At 36.8% G+C, this 18,523-nt stretch overlaps 1 protein-coding gene across 5 annotated transcripts in view; it reads left to right on the forward strand.

Annotated features, from left to right (window-relative positions):
• AKAP9 (A-kinase anchoring protein 9) overlaps positions 1 to 18,523 on the forward strand; it is a 203,728-nt gene that overhangs the window by 37,871 nt on the left and 147,334 nt on the right. For 4 of the 5 annotated variants that reach the window (XM_019508400.1, XM_019508402.1, XM_019508404.1 and 1 more), the window contains exons 3-7: positions 6,910 to 6,963; positions 7,387 to 7,557; positions 10,572 to 10,727; positions 11,986 to 12,183; positions 13,786 to 16,230. In XM_019508400.1, coding sequence (XP_019363945.1) covers positions 6,910 to 6,963; positions 7,387 to 7,557; positions 10,572 to 10,727; positions 11,986 to 12,183; positions 13,786 to 16,230 — 3,024 coding nt within the window. The remainder of the gene's footprint in view (positions 1 to 6,909; positions 6,964 to 7,386; positions 7,558 to 10,571; positions 10,728 to 11,985; positions 12,184 to 13,785; positions 16,231 to 18,523) is intronic. The other variant, XM_019508401.1, reaches the window with a different exon arrangement.

The raw sequence follows: 18,523 nt of genomic DNA on the forward strand, positions 1-18,523 counted from the left end.
ATGCCTTGTGTGTGTATGTGTATGCATAACTATACTCACAACATATCTCCTGTTCTGGGACTCCCCCATACCCCAGCATCTCCCACTCAATACACAGTGTGGAGCAAACCCCCACAGTTGCCCCTTCATTCCTCCTCTAGATTGCGCCTACCCTCCACCCCTCAATCCCTTCTGCAAATCATGCCTGCCCCCATCCTCACATAGGTCATGCCTGCCCCCATCCCTCTGTGGATGTCACCTACACCTTCATCCCTCCTGCGGATTGTGCCTGCCCACCTTCATCCTGCAGATTGCACCTGCTCCCCTATTGCTCCTGCAGATGATGCCTGCCCCTCCATTCCTCCATGGACTACGCCTATACCCACATCCCCCTGATACCTGCCACAGATCTCTTCTACCCCTCTGCAGTCCCGCTGTGGATCCGACTTGCCTCCTGATTTCCCCGATGGACTCCCTGCTTGCCCCCCAGCCTGCTTTCCCAACTCCCTTGCCAGACTCCCCTATCCTGACTTACCTTGAGTCAGGTGGCCATTTTTAACACGACTTAACCTCCCCCTAACCCCCACCCCTGGATGTCCGCACTTAGCCTGGATGTGCTTTCCACTGTTTATGGTAAGTTTTATATCTGATGGTATTAAATCCAGTAGGGTAACACTGGGTGAGCAAGAGGGGCACGAGTCCTTGGGCACTGCCTAAAGTGGGGGTGTGCCAGAACAGAGCTAGTGCCCACTCTCCATCCTTTGCCATCTTGTCACTTCCTCTTCACCCCCACATTATGAATCTTCCTTGTAGCAGCTCTAGCTATAGGTGTCCAGAAAACAGAACAGCATAGTGGCAATGTGTAGGGGGTGCATTTGCAACCCCTGAGAGCACCGGTGCACACCCTGACCAGCCGTACTTGCCACTTGGGCAATGGGTGGGGGGACAGGCGGGAGGGCTGGGGTCCTCCACCCCCGCAAACCCTGATGGATCACTGCAGCTGCTCCCAGAAGTGGTCACAGCCACTCTCTGAAGTGGTCACAGCGATTGGCTGTCGCAGGATTGGCCGCAGGGGTCAGGGCAGTGAAATCAGCCGCAGCCCCCTCCCCTGCCCCCAGTGAGCAGGCTTGGCCATGGTGGGGGACATGCCCCCACAGACAAGCCGCCCATGAAACAGCACAAAGTATAGGAGGAACAGTGGCTAGTGATTCATTGCTGCAGGGGGCAGTTGTCACCTCCTTATCTTGCCATTTAAAATCAGTGGCTTTTAAATCATTCAGTGCACATGTTGGTGGCATCTCCTTCAGAAGCAATGTACCTTTAGCTGCTACTTCTGCACTGTACACCACCATCGCCTAGGGCACAGAACTGGCCAGTTAAGCTTCTGGTTACATCTTACTGTTCCTGATAATTTCCATTTAGGAGCATAAGACTGAAGTGGGCCTCCTGGGTCATTTAAAGCAAGTCCCCTATGTTTACAGATGGTCTCCCTGCTGAGGGGTCCAGGGTCCCACACCAGCCCATTGCGGCAATTGCAGGGAAATTCCCTTTGAACCTTTGTAGTCCTGGGCTTTAGTCAGGTTCAGTTCCTCCTGAAAAATGGTATGTGAGCAGCCATATGTAAGAATTCCGAGGTGCTGGAGTGTGCTTAATGTTTATAGAATCTCTGGAGAATTTTGCTGCATGCAACTGTAGAAAATCTCTAGCATTCACAATGCGATTGTTCAAAACCTTATAGTTTACCAGAATTGAATGGATTTTTATAGGAATCTCAAAAAGCATATCTCTGACCACTCTGACACATTTTAAGGCCATACTGGAAATCGTGAGGATTCACGAGCTTCTCAGCACAACATTTATAAGAAATTTAAACATTGAAAAACTTCATATTTTTCCTTTTTTTCATTCTCTGTACTGGACAAACAATTTTAACTGACCCTTTCAAAAAAGGTTCAGTGTGAATCAGACACTTCATGCAGAAAATTTCAGCCCAAATAGGCTAAAGTTGGCAATATTTGTAGCACCTTAAAACAGAATCTTGTAAAAGGAAATAATTGAGGATAGTTTCAATTAAATGACTGCTGCCAGCTCCATCAAGGTGGGTGGGGAATGTAGATAGTCTGCTCAGATTAGTGGTTTAATCTTTCATTCATACATGCACAACATGCTTACTGTATGTTGTGAGGGAACATAAAGGAGAAGAAGATAGGAAGGACTTTCGGGAGCTGTGTGTGTGTGTATACATGCATGTATGCAAGCATATGCAAAGCCTAAGTGCAGCTCACACATGCACAGTTTGCTGTTGAATGGGAGAGTTGCATTTATAGGCAAAGGATGGTCACAGTAAAATCAAGAATTTGTTTTCAGTATATAACACAGTGAGGTAATTGGAACCAGTGAATGAGTACTATTTAAGGGAGTCCAGTATATATGTAGAGCTTCCTTTTGGGAGCATTAGATATTCGTGTTAGTATGGTATGCATCCGTGAGAAATTATACCTAGGGACTTACCAAATTCAAGGTGGCTGCCTCCTGATTTTGCAGTCTGAGCTTGGCACCAGGTGCCATTTTCATGGTGGAGTGTTTTGGGGCCCCCCCATGCCTCTGGCCAAGGGGCCCCAAAAGTTCTGCCCTTCTCTGGAGATTGACAGATGGCTATCTGTCAGTCTCCACAGAAAGGTAGGGCCTCTGGGACCTCTTGGCCAGTCAGAGGTGTGGGGGGGCCTGCCACATTATGCTGTGAAAATCCCACCCCCTGTTCTCCCTTTCCCCATGCTTCAGGATGCCAGAGATTCCTGCCCTCTTCTATTTACACAGCTCCCTTTCTCTTTTTTCCCCACTCGCTGACTGATTTGGGGCTTTTTTGCAGTCCCTGCATTTTTTTTCATGGGGACCTACTGATTTTGTGGTTTCTATGAAATTTGTGAAATCACAAATTTGGTAGGTCCCTACTTATCCCAGAAGTATAAGCAACTCAAAACGTAAGCAGCAGCTGTTGAAGGCTGTAAACCCAAGAAAATCTGCAAGTATTAGGAAAGAGAGTGAGTGCGCAAAGGATATAGCTGTAATAATTTATGATAAGGCTGAAAGTGGATTTATTATTATTAATGTTTTATTATTTAAATTGTGCTAACATTTACAGAGTACAAAGTTCTTTCTAACCTGGCACCCTATATAAGTAGAGATTGAGCTATCAAAATTATTAATAATATTTCATATAAATAATTAATGTTTATATTAATGTAGTAATAATAGCACACCCTCTGTATTTACCGAAAATATTTTCCCATCAATACAGAAATAATAATGCTCAAATAACAATAATTAGGCGTTCTGTTGTAATACTTTGTTACTTCAATAATTTAAAATTTGTTAGCTTATTTAAAGCTGGTAGTGTAAACCGTATGACTGTCTAGGTTGTTAGCTGCTTGCCTTGAAGAGCTGGATTAAATCCTTTGACAAATTTCCTTCCTTGAGAACATTGCTTATAATGACCCTGTATAATGATAGAGTACAGTTTCCTAAGGGAAGCTGGAAAAGAAGTAACTGCACATATCAGCATTCTTGTTTTCCTGAAATTTTGTTGGATATGAAGTAATTTGTTCCATTTTCTTCTGTCATGTGTATAAATATGACAGTAAAAATGAATATTTAGTTATGCCCATTTGTAATAAATTAATTCATAATAAATCACTTTATGCAAGATTGAAACCTTTTAATATAGCATTTAAGTTAATAATTATAATTGATAGCTCCTATAATTGATCAGAGCTATAGTTTAGATGCCAGGCTTTCTCAACATCATAATTCTCTTTTTACGGACACTGGATTTATGACGCATTATAACCTGCCTGATATCTGACTCCCCAGGTACCTCTCCACTATTCATCCTCCTTCTCTCCCCTCCACCCAGCCTCTCTCACCCATTGACTCCTCAGTCTACATTTTCACTGACTGCCTGTCTTTTATGCACACCAGCCCAGCCGCTGGCTTTTTTACTTCTCATTGCATCCAGGAAGAACACACACCAACTGCTGAAACTTCCTCAGCCTGACTAAGGGTTTTTGAACCCAAAAGCTTGCTTAAAATTTTTTTCCAACTATTTAAGTTGGTCTAATAAAAGGTATCAGATTCACCCAAAGAACCTTGTCTGCCTGTGTCCTTAAACCAACCTGCACCCCTGTAATTCTCTTTTAGCTTTCTTGTCCATCCTTTCCCTTTCTCATTCCCTTCCTCATGCCCCCTAAAGTTTACCTCGTATTCTGTACCTTTATAAGAGTCTTCAAAGACTTCCAGCCATTTTTTCCTTCCATTAGACCATTAAAAAAAGAAAATACTATTAATATCTTTTTAGTAGGATGAAGAAAATAAGGCTATTATCAGAAAGGTAATTATATTGTACAAATTGGTCTTTAACCTATAATAAAGAAGATAATTTGATATATGTTGTTATATCATGGAAAGTTAGCCAATGCATTATTTTTAAAACCACCAATTTTTATATTTAAAAAATTACCTATTTGCTGTAATTGGACTTAAATTTGCATGTATTAATGATACAAGCAAGAAAAATTGTCTACCTATATATAGTGTAAAAGTAAGAATAATGGAAATAATTTGACTAAGTTGTTTTAATTATAGGAATGTTAAAATATTACTTATATTAATTCTGTTTAAAATAGATTAAAACTGTACTGAAGAACTCATTATGTTACAAGATTAATAAGGTGATTAAGAACTATAAGTGTGGTGAAGCTCAAGAAGCAGCTTCAAATATGTACATTTTTAAATCAGTTCTTTTTTATTTAATGGCTTATTAAAGGAACACATAGGAAAATATTGTCAGCTAGCAGTATTGCAGCAATGCTGCGTGGGAGCACTAATAATATTATTTATTTTAAATAATAAATGTATCCATCAGAATGAAATAATTCCTGAATAAAATATGTTTACTATCACTCATGTTCAGTATAAAGCACATTGTAAATGAAATAAAAAGATGAATTATTTTAAAGATATGAAATAAAAATACATTTTCCATTCCAAAAGCTTTCATATAGTGTTGTAATGAAATCAAAGTGTACGTTTCTTCTTGCCCAAAAGTTTACTTGTCAGTCTGTGTGACAGTTGAGTCATGCTTGTTGTATATTAAAATTTCTGTGTATTACAGTGCTTTGATACTTAAAAAGAGCTATTTATATTATGGATGAATCCTTAATTTTTAACCAGTTCAATGTATTAATATTGGAATAGTTCCAGGTAATAGATTAATATTAAGTTTGTAAAGTAAAACAACATGCTGGAGTTTGCTAGGTCTGTGACAAAAAATCTGGTAGAGTTTGGTAGCGATGATGAAAGATTTAATGTTCCAAGGTTTGGTACATTTCATTCTGACCTCTGCTGGCAGTTGCAGTGAATAACTGAATTGTTTTCCATAGCACAGCCACTGACAATTGTATCTTTCTACAAAAAAAAAGTTTTCTCTTAATATGCACTGTTTGCTGAAACAGTACAAATACAAAATAAATATTTACTGTCATACAATAGATTATAATTAATTTAAAAGACATCTTTCATTTTGGTACGGTTTTATGACGTTTTATACAGTTACTTTCCAATTTCAAAGATCATGTTTTTGTGTTTATCTTATCTTATTAAGGAGGTCTATACTTTAAATTTTCCAGATGAAATCACTGACTGTTTTTGTCAACCAGGGAGTCACTCAGGAGCGCTACATTCTTACTTTGGATGCATTGCTGCTTTAATCGGAATTGAGGGTCAGGCTTTTATCCAATGCATGTCAGCAGATTTTTCTGTTAGTACACTTAAAGGTTTACTCAGACATGATGGGCAAATAAACCCTGCACTATACATTTCCTCAGTAGATTTCTATATTGTGTACTTTGATTTTACTTAAACACCACAGTGATGATAGTGCAGTAGCTCACTGTATCTGAAGTCCTCACTCTCTTATGAGTTGAAGAGTTCTGAGCAAAATAGCCATCTTCTGCTAAACTGGTTTACCCCTTGGTTAAAGAGCTTGCTGACTGAAAGTCTTGTGCGTGGTTTGGGGCAAGAGAGTTAACTGTTGTCCTGAGTTACTTCAGTATTCTTTGCATTCATAAGTTTCTTTTTGATCTGTCAGTAATGCTTCAGGGTTGTGCTTAAATTTTGGAGGCTGTTTATTAGTGGGTTATGGTCTGTAGAGCCACATGGATTCTCATGGATACTACACTTGGTTGTAGCTTAGGTAAGTGAAAGGGGATAAATGATTTTTCAAATATTTATCATTAAATCAAAAGTCTCTTTTTACTTTTTTTGTCAATTTAAGTTTTTTTTTCAATTTACAAAAATCTAAAAAAGTCGCTCTGGTTCCATGAGGGAAAGATTAGATGCCTTTAGAAAAGACAAACTCTGAAGTGTGCCTCTTTTAAACATTGATATGTTTAAAATAATTTAAGGGATTCTTTAATTGCTTTTCTCTTAGCCATTTTAAAAATGTATGAATTCAGATATTTTTTCAGATGTAGTTTTGGTCTACTGTTATTGTACACACTAGTTTCCAGTCTTGTAAAATTGTCAGTGTAGCTCTGTATTTTTCTTTAAATCTGAATCTCCTACTTTTCTATGTACTAGATTCCTAATGTGATTAATACAATTGACAGTAGTCACTGTTTGAATACAAATTTAAAAATTTTAACCTATGCTAATTTACATTCAGTTTACTATGAATGAGTTGTGCAAAGCAGTTCAAATGCATTAGATAATTGGAACAGTATATATCAACTATATGCATTTTAAATGATGTTATAGTTAGCTGCTGTATAAGAATTCATAGGAGTCTGCAGTAAAATGTAATTAACTGAAAGGAAACTAGAATTTTAAGCTTTATCTTAAATAATAATGTATCTAGAAATTGTCTTCATACAGGTAAATGGTTGCAGTTTTGTGACGAGAACATCTATACCTGCAGATTTAATCAGGGTACAGTATTGCAAGTTAATGTTGGTTACTAAAAACATCAAACAAGTTGTATAATAATCTGCTGTGCAAACAAAATTACCTGACTAACAAAATCTCTGCTGCATGCTAAGCTGTGTATCTGTTGTTATTGTACGATATCTTAACACAAATAATGTTGCATCTTTTATGAAATACAGAAAATAAACATCTCTATTTCTATTATAAAGCTTAGCTTTAACACGGAACTTGCAAAGCATCTAACGTCATCACTTCTAAGGTGTAAATTATATTAACACAGGTGGTTTCCATGGCAATAAACTCCTAAATGCTATATTATATTGTAATATTCTAATGTGGCATTTGATACAGAAATCAATATTTGAGTCTGTTGTCTTTGAGGAAATGTATAAGAGCTAGGTTGTTAAGGAATTTGGATTGATTTAGGAAGAAGAATTTGGAGTTGGAGATATTTATTCTGAGCATGGAATGCGGCACACTGAAACACGGCTAGAGATGATGGAAAATGAATTGGCTGGGAAACAGCAAGAGATTGAAGAACTAAACAGAGAGCTAGAAGAAATGAGGGCAGCATATGGTACAGAAGGTTTGCAACAGGTATAATTACCTTGTGTTGCTTTCTGTTTGCTACTTGGTTACACAAAAATACTGAGCATCTCCTGGAAGCATTTGTACTAAAAGAAAAACCTTCAGTTTCTCTGAATGTGGAGTACAGACTTTTTCAATTCCAGAGGGCATCATTTTCCTCAATATGCATCATCTGTACCTAAAAGGATATTCCACGTCTTGCCTTCATATTTTTCATTTCATTTGCATATTTTCCTTCATTTTTTCATATTGCCAAGATTTTCACTCTATTGCTCTGCTTCTCTTGCACGGAGGAGTGGAAGAATGGTTTTCTCAAAGAAAAGTTCTAATGATTTGTCAATTATTCAGTATCATCACAGAGTACATTTCCCTTGCCCCTTTTAGGCTAGACATTATAAAGTTCTACCTCCTGAAGAGTGAGAGCGCTCTTGAATTGGGAGGTTGATTTTCTGTGAAGGTAGTTGGATAGACATTTTAATAAATGTTTTCTAATTTGCAGTTGCAAGAATTGTTTCTTGCATTAAAACTTGAACATCTGTTTTAAAGAAACATATAAGGTGGGGGATATTTGACCAAATTCTGCCCTGGTACAAACAGGTACTACTACTGTGATTAAAGTCACTGTGCTTGCTTCCTTCATCCTGAACTTGATCCATTTTTTAAACATGGTTCTGTTTTCAAGGTCTGTGTTTTATTTCACATTTATTTCTGTTTATTGGATATTTTGTTGGTTTTAGATGAGTCTCGTGCTCATGAATTTTGTTCTGTGTTCCAGGGTGTTATAGAAAGATTATTTTGGTAGACCAAAGTTACAAGAAAACTGTTCTAAATTAAAGGGTCTTAAACCTATCACAACTGCGGGATTTTTTTGACTGCGAATTTCTTCCTTTTATTTTAGCAAACTTTGTGAAAATAGATGTCATTTTCTAGCATTGATCATCTTTTCACTGAGCATGCTATAAAAGTTAAAAAGAAAAACCAACAGTAGGTTGTTATTATTTTGTCAGTTCATGCATAAAAATGGTTTGAAAGACCACATTTCTGCTGCTAGTGATAAATATGAATTAAACTTAGTTCCTGGTTACTGTATTTTGCATCCATTGTGCTCAGATTTTGTAAGTATTGTAGTGATTTAGATTTAGGCAGTTACCAATACTGTTTACTTTTCAGCAATAGAAATTGTAATGAAATATGTTTAAGTTGGTAAGACAACTTTACCTCTATGTTTTAAGGTTTCTGTCTTTTAATGTGAATTCCATAATAGTTTTTAGTACTCCAAATCTCACAACTATTTTTCAGTCATACCACATCATTTGCTGTAGCTATACAGTGTTTGTTCTCGATAACAATATAATTTGAATAGATTCACTTTCCTTACTTCCCCTACATGAATCTTTTGTTCTAGAAAATTTGCAAAAGAAAACTGTTTGGATTTAGTTCCTACCATTTGTCAAGTTTTTTTAATACTCAAGGAAAGAAAACCAAAATCAAATCTAAAAAACACATTAAATAATGTGATTAGCCCATATGATTACTTTGCTTTATTTCACTGAAAGCTGGGAATATTGAAAAAAAGAAATGCTTGACATGTCTAAGTGCCTACTCTGTTCATGTATTAATATGGTTATGTGGCATCCAGAATAGTGGACATGTATACTAAATTAGGACCTGATGAAAATGGAAAATAAGGTTTCTTAATGCTTTACAGAGTAAGACTGTTAATAGATCTGACCGTTTATTTTTCCTTCCTTGCATGGAATAAAGAGTCAGGAATGATCTAAACAGAATTCATTTGTTTTCCCAAATTGCTCGTGGAGGGTAGGTGCTTGTGCTTAAATAGAAAACGGTGCTTATATACCATACTGAATCATAACTATATCAGTCATTTTAGCTATGAATTAAATATTAACTAAGTAGTAGAAATCATTATAAAACTTTCAGGTGTTAGCACTAAAACAAATGCAAGTAAATGTCCGGGTTTATAAGAAAAGTCTTCCTTTGACTGTCTAATGCTACTTTTTTGCAAGTTTCATAAAAACACCGTAGCACTTGGTCTTTATTTTCTTTATAAAATAGAATTGAGCTGGGGATACAGAGGTGCTCTTTGTGCTCTGATTTAAATAGAAAAAGTATGTTAGCAGATGAAGGACCAATATACTGTTGGAATAAATGGCTACAAGCCTATTAAAATCTGTAGTTTGAATCCTATATTCAGTATCTCCCTGTATGAGCTAGATATGCTTTTTATTGTTTATGTAGTTATAGAAAATTAAATTCTCAGTATAAAATCGCAGGAGACTAATGTTTGAAGTCCATATACATTAAGTTGAGATGTTGTATAAATTTTAAGGCTTCTTGTTTGCTTTATCTGAAGAGTACAAATAAAGTAAGCAGTTTTAAAACTGAACCAAAATAAATTGAAAATGTTAATGAAAGTGTCAGTTAATAATAATGAAGGATTTGTGGCTTACAAAATGTAATAAATAATATATTGACAAAAGGTACACAGAACAATTCTGAAGTGTAACAGTACTTTTGTGCTTCATTCTTTTTTCTGCATTACAAAAGTAATCATCTGAGTTTCCTCCAACATATTTTGTATCAATCTTAATGTTGAAAATCATTTTTCTTTCTCTTTAGATCAAAACACAGTTTATTCCAGGCTCCATACTAATGTTAAAGAATCTTTTAGTATCTGGTTTAAACTTCATTTTAATCATGGTGCAATAGGAAGTCTATATTACATTCTTTAAATCAGTTCCTTTATACTTGGTTTAGGAATTTTTTGTCAAAATTATTTGGAGGAAACGATGTTCTATGTTTGGATAGTATTAAGTACATTTACTATACAGGAAGGGTAAAATATGAATGCAGCAGTAGATTTGTAGATGTATTTTTAAAAGATAGAGAGTTCAGGAAATATACTTTATACTCTCATAACTTTGATTTTACTGGAATAAAACAGTATGTTTGGTAGATAATTTTGTCTCATGCTAATTTTTTTTAAATTAAATCTTCCATAGCTGCAAGAGTTTGAAGCTGCTATCAAAAAAAGAGATGACATTATCACCCAGCTTACTACTAATCTACAGCAAGCACGGAAAGAGAAGGATGAAACTATGAGGGAATTTTTAGAGCTTACTGAACAAAGCCAGAAATTGCAAATTCAGTTTCAGCATGTAAGTTTTATTGATAGCAGTGTGGCCTCAGATTTGATGGTAAAGTTAACTTAGATAAAACTGTTCATTGAATATTACTTCTGATAGCAATTAGTGTTCTTTTATGCACACTTTCCAGGAGTAGGAATAAACAGTGATTTTAAATAGTTAGCATTTATCAATAGTTATCACTAATATAATATCATAGGAAATACACTAGTGAATAAACCATATGTACATAGTAGCCACTGGTAAGTATTGGCTTTCTAATTGCAGCCACCTTAGAAAGAAAGACTTAACTGCAATAACAAAATAATAGGAGTGAAATCATGGTTTCTTTGAAAGTAAAGCCCATAGATTTTGTTATGGCCTGGATTTTTACTCGAATCCCATTAGATGTTTAGTTAAACACCTACCTTCTCTGTTAAAAGTTGTAAATTGTTCTATCATTTAATATTTTAGCCATCTTTTTACATTGTTGAGGTTACTAGTAGCCATTGTGGATTAATCATTATTTAATGGCATGTCGCTTTATGGTGCTGGAATTAAATATTTTAGCATTTGTTGGTGTTAAGCACTTGGCCATATCTAACATGGTCTTCGAGAGTACTGCATCCCTAGCTTGTGAATCTGAAGTATTACAAATACTGGTTTCTGAGAAATAGCCATTACAGATTATTCATTTAATCATTCTTAAGTGATGTTGGCCATAAAGCAGTTTAATATTTAGCCTGAAGAAAAAGCATGTTTTTTTCAGCAAGATACGCACAATGTTTTTGCACTTAAAAAGAGAAGCTAACATGGGAGATGGTTCGGTTCTAATAACCATACCACAGTGCTACATGAAGGTGGGTTGCAACCTCCTCTGCCAGAGCTCATGTACATGAATTAGTATGGCCATAGGAGCATTTGGAGCGGGGTTGGACCATGAGACACATGAGCTTTAGGGCTGTGAATGAGTGAGTGTATTGGGGAGAGTAGGAAGGGTGGGAAGCCCTTGAGCGGCAGGTGGAAAAAGGAGGAAATTGGATTGTGGTACAGTGGATTGTAGGACTTAGAGGGGAGGTGGGCAATGGGTTGGAAGGTTGAAAGCTGCTGTATTGCATGTATGTGGGTTTATGCTCATGTGAAAACTACTATGTCCATATATGTGGGCTTATGCTTACAGACATGCAGTTGGCTGATGTGGGGCAAAAAATGGGGGATACTGAAAGCTTATTTTCTTAGTGTAAAAACTATTACTGAAAAAATTAATTTACTTTATTTTTTCATTTGTAAGTTACAAGCAAGTGAAACCCTAAGGAACACCAGCCATAGCTGTACAGCTGCTGACCTATTGCAAGCTAAACAACAGATCCTTACACATCAGCAACAGCTGGAAGAACAAGAATATCTACTGAAAAATTACCAAAAAAAGAATGAAGAATCTGAAGCTCACATTACACTTCTGCAAGATAGAATTGCAATATATGAAATGGTAACTTCTTCTTAGAAAGATGTCTTTTACTTCTAGCTTGCTGATCTTTTTCAGAATAATGGGTCCTTTGAAGTTAATTATAAACACAGCAACATATTATGTCCACTCTTCTTATTATAGGAAGTGAAGTTTCTGGCTCCATTAATTCATTTTATAGAAGGAGCATGTTTCTTTAGGAAAGTCTGTTACATGTAATTTATTAGTGCACACTATCATATACCTAGTTTAGAAGTAAAGTTTAATAGCTGAAATATCTGCTTCTTACTTTACAACTAAATATATAAATATAGGATATGTATTTAAGATGAATGATAAAGATAAAACTGGATACTGCACTTGAATAAGAATTTTTGCATTACCTGTCAGCAACTTTTTATTAAAAGAAATCCTGAACAAGTTTCTTGTCATAACCAAATAGTGCTTTCACTTCTTACAGCACATCTTTAATATGTATGTATCCTCCATGAAGAATATAACATAAGAAAGAATACTTTAGAAACTTAAATACCATTAAAAGTAGCATTAAGCAAAACTTTTTTACTGTTAGCTAAACACTTTTGATGCACATCTATTGCATATGTGCGATGCATATTTATTTCTCTTGGTATTGAAACTCTCTTGCAATATTGAGAGAGATTGATGTAATTTTTCAAGTGGTCCAGGTTGCACACTAAAGAAAATTAATAGCTCCTTTATATGCACCATGATTGTAAACCAGTATCTGTTGAAGTCAGGAATTCCCATTGCCTTGAGTATGTTTTGGATCAGGTCCTAAATGTTGTCCCCAGAGGCCACATCCACATGAGCATGGACGTTTGGTTCCCCAAGGTCAAGTAGCAGTGGGACACCTTGTGCTGCCGCTAGTTGTCCCCAGAGAATGTCTGTGCCACGTGCCCTTTGGCATGCAGCAGGTTATCCTGGGTAGGGGAGCGGGGGCTGGGACCAGCACCAGACTGGCCCCAGCAGCCCCTGGGGGCCTCTTGGGGCTGCAGGAGTGGCGATCTTGCAGCTCAGAGCCTAGCTGGCAGCCAGAGTGTTGCTCTGGCTTACCAGGCTTTGGTTTTGAGGTGCGCACAGCCCCCATGTGTGCTGCTCCACTTTCTGATAATCTACGGATATCTAGGGGTCCAAAAAAACCCCCCTGTGCTTCTCCGTTGCAGTGCAGGGATCAGCTGAATGTTCAATATGTGGCGCCGCAGACATACTGCACAGCCTGCTCATCTGGATGCAGCCAGAGAGTTTTAACAAAATCATCAAGAACTCCCCGCACCCACCCCTGTATTTTTAATGTTATATTTGTGTATACTTCCATTTTTAACTAAAATTTTAAAAAATCCTTTAGAAAGGAAAACTACGAGATTTAAAAAAGGCTTTGAAGTAACGATGCCAAACGTATATTGAATGCAAGTATACTCAGGGAAAAAAAATGAAGTGATCATGAGTCTTCAGTTATTTCAGATGCATAGAAAAATACTGAAATAATTAGCAAATCATTCCCTTTTAATTGTATGATATGTTTCTAAGAAAAGATTTACATGTATGTAAATGTGTTACTTGCTCACTAAGATACCAGAGATTAATTTTATATGTTTGGTTTATAAGGAAAAAAACAAAAGTGGAGAATATTCCAATAAGAAGCTACAAGAAAAAGAAACATTAATTGAAGGTCTGGAAGCAAAAATTTCAGAAGGAGAAAGAAATGCAGTTCACTTAAGTGAAAAATTATCAAATGCCAATAAATTAATTGAAGAATTAAAAGAACAGATTATACAAAAGAACCAAGAAGTAAATAATGTGAGATTGGAACTGAGTAACTGCAAACAAAAAGAAAGACAATGCTCTGATGAAATAAAACAGTTAATGGGCACTGTGGAAGAATTGCAGAAGCGATGCCATAAAGACAGCCAATTTGAAACTGACATTGTACAAAGAATGGAATTAGAAACACAAAGGAGACTGGCACAACTTCAGGCAGAATTAGATGAGATGCATGGGCAGCAGCTTGTACAAATGAAGCAAGAATTAATTAAGCAACATGCATTAGAAATTGACAAGCTTCTTTCCCAGCAAAAAGCTGAGATGGAGAAAACCTTAAACGTTTGTTCAAGTGATAATATTCATGAAGATCAAATATATTTAATGAATATTACAATTAATGACTTGAATGTGAAATTACAAGATGCTAACCATCAGAGGGAAAAAGTAAAGCAAGATTTGTCACAACAGCTGGAAGCAATTTCAGCAGAAAAATCTCTTCAACAAACACAAATTGAAGATCTTTTTCAAGAACTGAGCTTTGCGCGGGAGCAAACTCAAAGAGCTAAACAGACCATAACTTCTATGGAATGCAGATTAAATGAAGCAGACAAATACCAGGTTGTGATTGAAGATCTGAAAGCTCAGCTTGGTTCTGAAATTGAGTTCCGGAAAGAATTAGAAATAAAACATGAAGCAGAAGTCACAAATTATAAAATAAAACTTGAAATGCTAGAGAGGGAGAAGGATGCAGTTTTGGACAGGATGGCTGAATCTCAGGAGGCTGAATTAGAGAGACTAAGGACACAGCTTTTGTTTAGTCATGAAGAAGAACTGTCCAAACTTAAAGAAGATTTACAGGAAGAACACAGAGTAAACATTGAAAACCTTAAAGATAGCCTGACTGCCCACTATAAACAACAATTAGATGCGGTACAAAATGAAATGAGTCAAAAGATAGAAGCCGTGCAATTTGAAAAGGACAACTTAATAACAAAGCAAAATCAGCTAATATTAGAGATTTCAAAACTGAAAGATTTACAGCAGTCTCTTGTAAACTCCAAGTCAGAAGAAATGACTCTTCAAATCCACGAACTCCAAAAGGAGATTGAAGTTCTTAGGCAAGAAAAAAAAGAAAAGGGTACACTTGAACAAGAAGTTCAAGAATTACAACTTAAAACTGAACTGCTAGAGAAACAAATGAGAGAGAGAGAAGATTGCCTTCAAGAAAAATGTGCAGAACTTGAAACACAGAATAGCCACCTTAAAGATGAAAATAAAGTCCTAGAAGATAAGTTAAAGCACACCTCGCTAAGCTCAGAAGAAAATACGATGTTCAAAGACAATGTTAGTTGTAAATCAGAAAACCTGGACTTAGAAAAAAGAATAGAAAAACTGATTGCTGAAAATGAGCAGCTTACAAAACAGGGCATCCAACTCGAGGAGGAAATTGAAAGGCAAAAAAATACTATTTTATTTGCTGAGAAAAAATTTGACATTAACTACCAAGAGCTCCAGAAAGAATATGCTTGTCTACTAAAGGTAAAAACTGATTTAGAAGACAGCAAGAATAAACAGGAAGTTGAATATAAATCCAAACTCAAGGCTCTGACGGAAGAGCTTCAGAATATACAAAGCAATAAACAGATTATATTGAAAACTAAAAGCTCAGCCTCTGAAGGCACTAGAGACAACAAGTTATGCAAAGCAGAAACTTTTGAAGTTGGAGAAGTTATTGAGAAAGATACAACAGAACTCATGGAAAAGCTTGAGGTTACCCAGCGTGAGAAACTAGAACTGTCTTTAAGACTTTCAGATCTTTCTGAACAGTTAAAGTCCAAGCATAGTGAAATTTGTCAGTTAAGTGAAGAAGTTAAATCTTTAAAACAAGAAAAAGAGCAAGTTTTATCAAGATGTAAAGAATTAGAAATCATAATTATTAATAACCAGACCGATATTAACATTGAACATAAAATAAAACACTCCAAAGAAAAAGCTCAATCAAATGCCACCCTAGCTACTGAAACTACAACTCTGATATCTGATCCAAGCAATGAATTTGCTGAGGAAATAAAACTAAGAGAAGGCAGCGTGAATTTGGGTAAAGATTCCGGTCATTGTGTAACAACAGAGGAGTCAATTCAGCAAATACTGAATCCAGAACAGCAGTCACTGTTAGATCATTTGCACCAGATGACTGGCAGATTAGCAGGAGAAACATCGCTAATGTCTATTACTCAGAGTGAAAATAATCAGCTTCAGCAGCAGCTGGATATTTTAAAATCTGAACAGGTATGTTACTTTAAATATATATAGTAAAGAGAGTTACCAGGCATGCGTCTGAAATGAAAGTTGTTAATTAAAAATTGTAAATATGTTCATTGCTTCTGGTTTACTGACTGTTGTGGGTATGCTGATCAGTAATTAAAAGGGAATTACAAAAGTGATTATATCTGTGTATATTCATGTAGAGATCTTTCTTTTCAATGATGCTTGGGGAAATTCAGAAATAAAGTAATTTATGAAAGAAGAAAAATATACTGAAGGTGAGGAGAGATTTTATATTATTTTTCAAAATTTGTTACATACAGCATTTTAATTACCTGTGGTGAAAGTTGATTAGTTTTTTTCCCCTCAAGATGCTTCCCTGTTTTACATTACAGGTCCATACCTCTAATATAGATGGCACATTTGCAAACTATAAAAGAATGAAAAGAATTTTCTTTACTTTTATAGTGTTCTTGTTCTGTTGAACCTGTAAAACAAAATGTTGACGCTTTCCCAACCTTCAGCCTCTATACTAAATGATCTTTTATTTTAATTTATTTGGTTAGAGGATGAGAAATAGAATGCGAGGAAGCTGTCAGAAGATACTAACCACTAGATATTTCAGCTGGGACTGCATCTAGTCTTTTTTTGCAATGGCTCATCTTATCAGACTTGTGTTGTTCTGGTAGTTCAGTTTCTTTCCTTTTCTTAAACTTTTATAAAGAATTCTTGTTCCTTTTATCAGGAAATATTTGCTGTTTGTGAGTAGTTTAAAAATACCCTTTCTAAATTCCTTTATATGTTAACAAAGTGCTTTAAAATGTAATATCTGGTTACTGACAGAGGTAACTTTTAGCTGCTTCAGAAGTAGAAGGGGAATTGCTACTTGGGTTCAGGCATCAGCTGTTACGTTGTAGCTGTTGTATCTGCAAGCTTCCCTAGTGCTGCAAATGAGCTAAATCATAAATTTTAATTAATGATTAATTAAATCATGTTAATGAAACAGCCTCCACAGGTTAGAAGAAAATACCACAGATCTATGCTATGCGTGCTCATAGCCAGCCACAGGTGGATCATCCATTAGAGGGGGAATTCCTCAGTGGTATAAAGCCAGCAGAGCAGCTTCTCTATGCAGTTGGAGTGACTATGCCAGTATTCTTGTGTCCTGGGAATCCTTAGCTGTCAAAACGGTTTCTTTGAGTAACAAACGGTCAGTATTACTTAGAGTAGCCTGAAGGATTTTCTCAACTTAAACCAAACCAAGCCATGGCTACAGAATCAGACAAACCCAAAGGCCAGGTTTTCAGTTGGACTTCCTGAGCATAAGCTAGTTCCTGCTGCTGGGCTTCTAAACTTTTTAAACTCTGTCATCTGGGGTGCCCTGCATCAGAGACCAGCTCCCCAGTGTCAGGCTGCCTGCAAGCCTATTGAAATTTCCTGGTGTGTAGGGAGTCCAGGATCAGGGAGCTACTCTCCTACTCCATGTTCCCCATGCACCATCAAGCTTAAAGAGCATGCGGACAGCCTGGCATCGGGGACTGGCTCCCTGCTGATAGGTTGTACCTGGGTCATTTAAAGGTCTGGGCACATGGGGAGGCCATGATCAGGGAGCCACTTGCTTCCACTCCAGGTTGTTTTAACTGAATTATCTTTGTCTCTGAGCTTCCTTGGAAGCTATGAGGGAGCCGGTATGTTGTCTGGAACATGCCCGCTGAACTACATATGAGTTCAATCAGTTCAAGTGGTTTTCTTAAAGCAAAATAAGGTTTAAAAGATGCATTATCAGTAGAACAAGAATTTGCATTGGAACAGCTAAGTGGATATATGTAGGGATGACTAATTCAGGCTCCAGCAGCTGTGGGAGCAGCAGCTTCCTGTAGGCTTGCAGAGTCAATTTTACACATTTTTCAGAGTGGGCTCTCCCACACCTGTGTCTGAGGGAGCCCACCATGGGGCTGAATACCGTTGAACAGCAACACACAGGCTTTTCTTCCACTGTTTTGCCACCATCTGTATGAAGCATGCCTGCAGAATACTACTTCACTCAATCCATGGCAGAAAATTTCTTTGCTAGATGGGTCATCTTCACACTGCTCTTGCTCATCTTTTCAGCTTGCACCATGAAAAATATGGAAATCATAGAAATTTAGGATTGAAGGGACCTCGGGAGGTCATCTAGTCCAGTGGTTCTCAACCTTTTTCACACTGGGACTCATTAGCATAACTATCAGCTTGCTGTGACCCACACCCTCCCCGACCCACAAAGTCTCTCAGTCTCTACACCCTAACCCTAACCCTAACCCTAACCCTAACCCTA

This window comes from Gavialis gangeticus, unplaced genomic scaffold (genome assembly GCF_001723915.1).
Source record: "Gavialis gangeticus isolate Ggan-Ray unplaced genomic scaffold, GavGan_comp1, whole genome shotgun sequence".
Lineage (NCBI taxonomy): Eukaryota > Metazoa > Chordata > Crocodylia > Gavialidae > Gavialis > Gavialis gangeticus.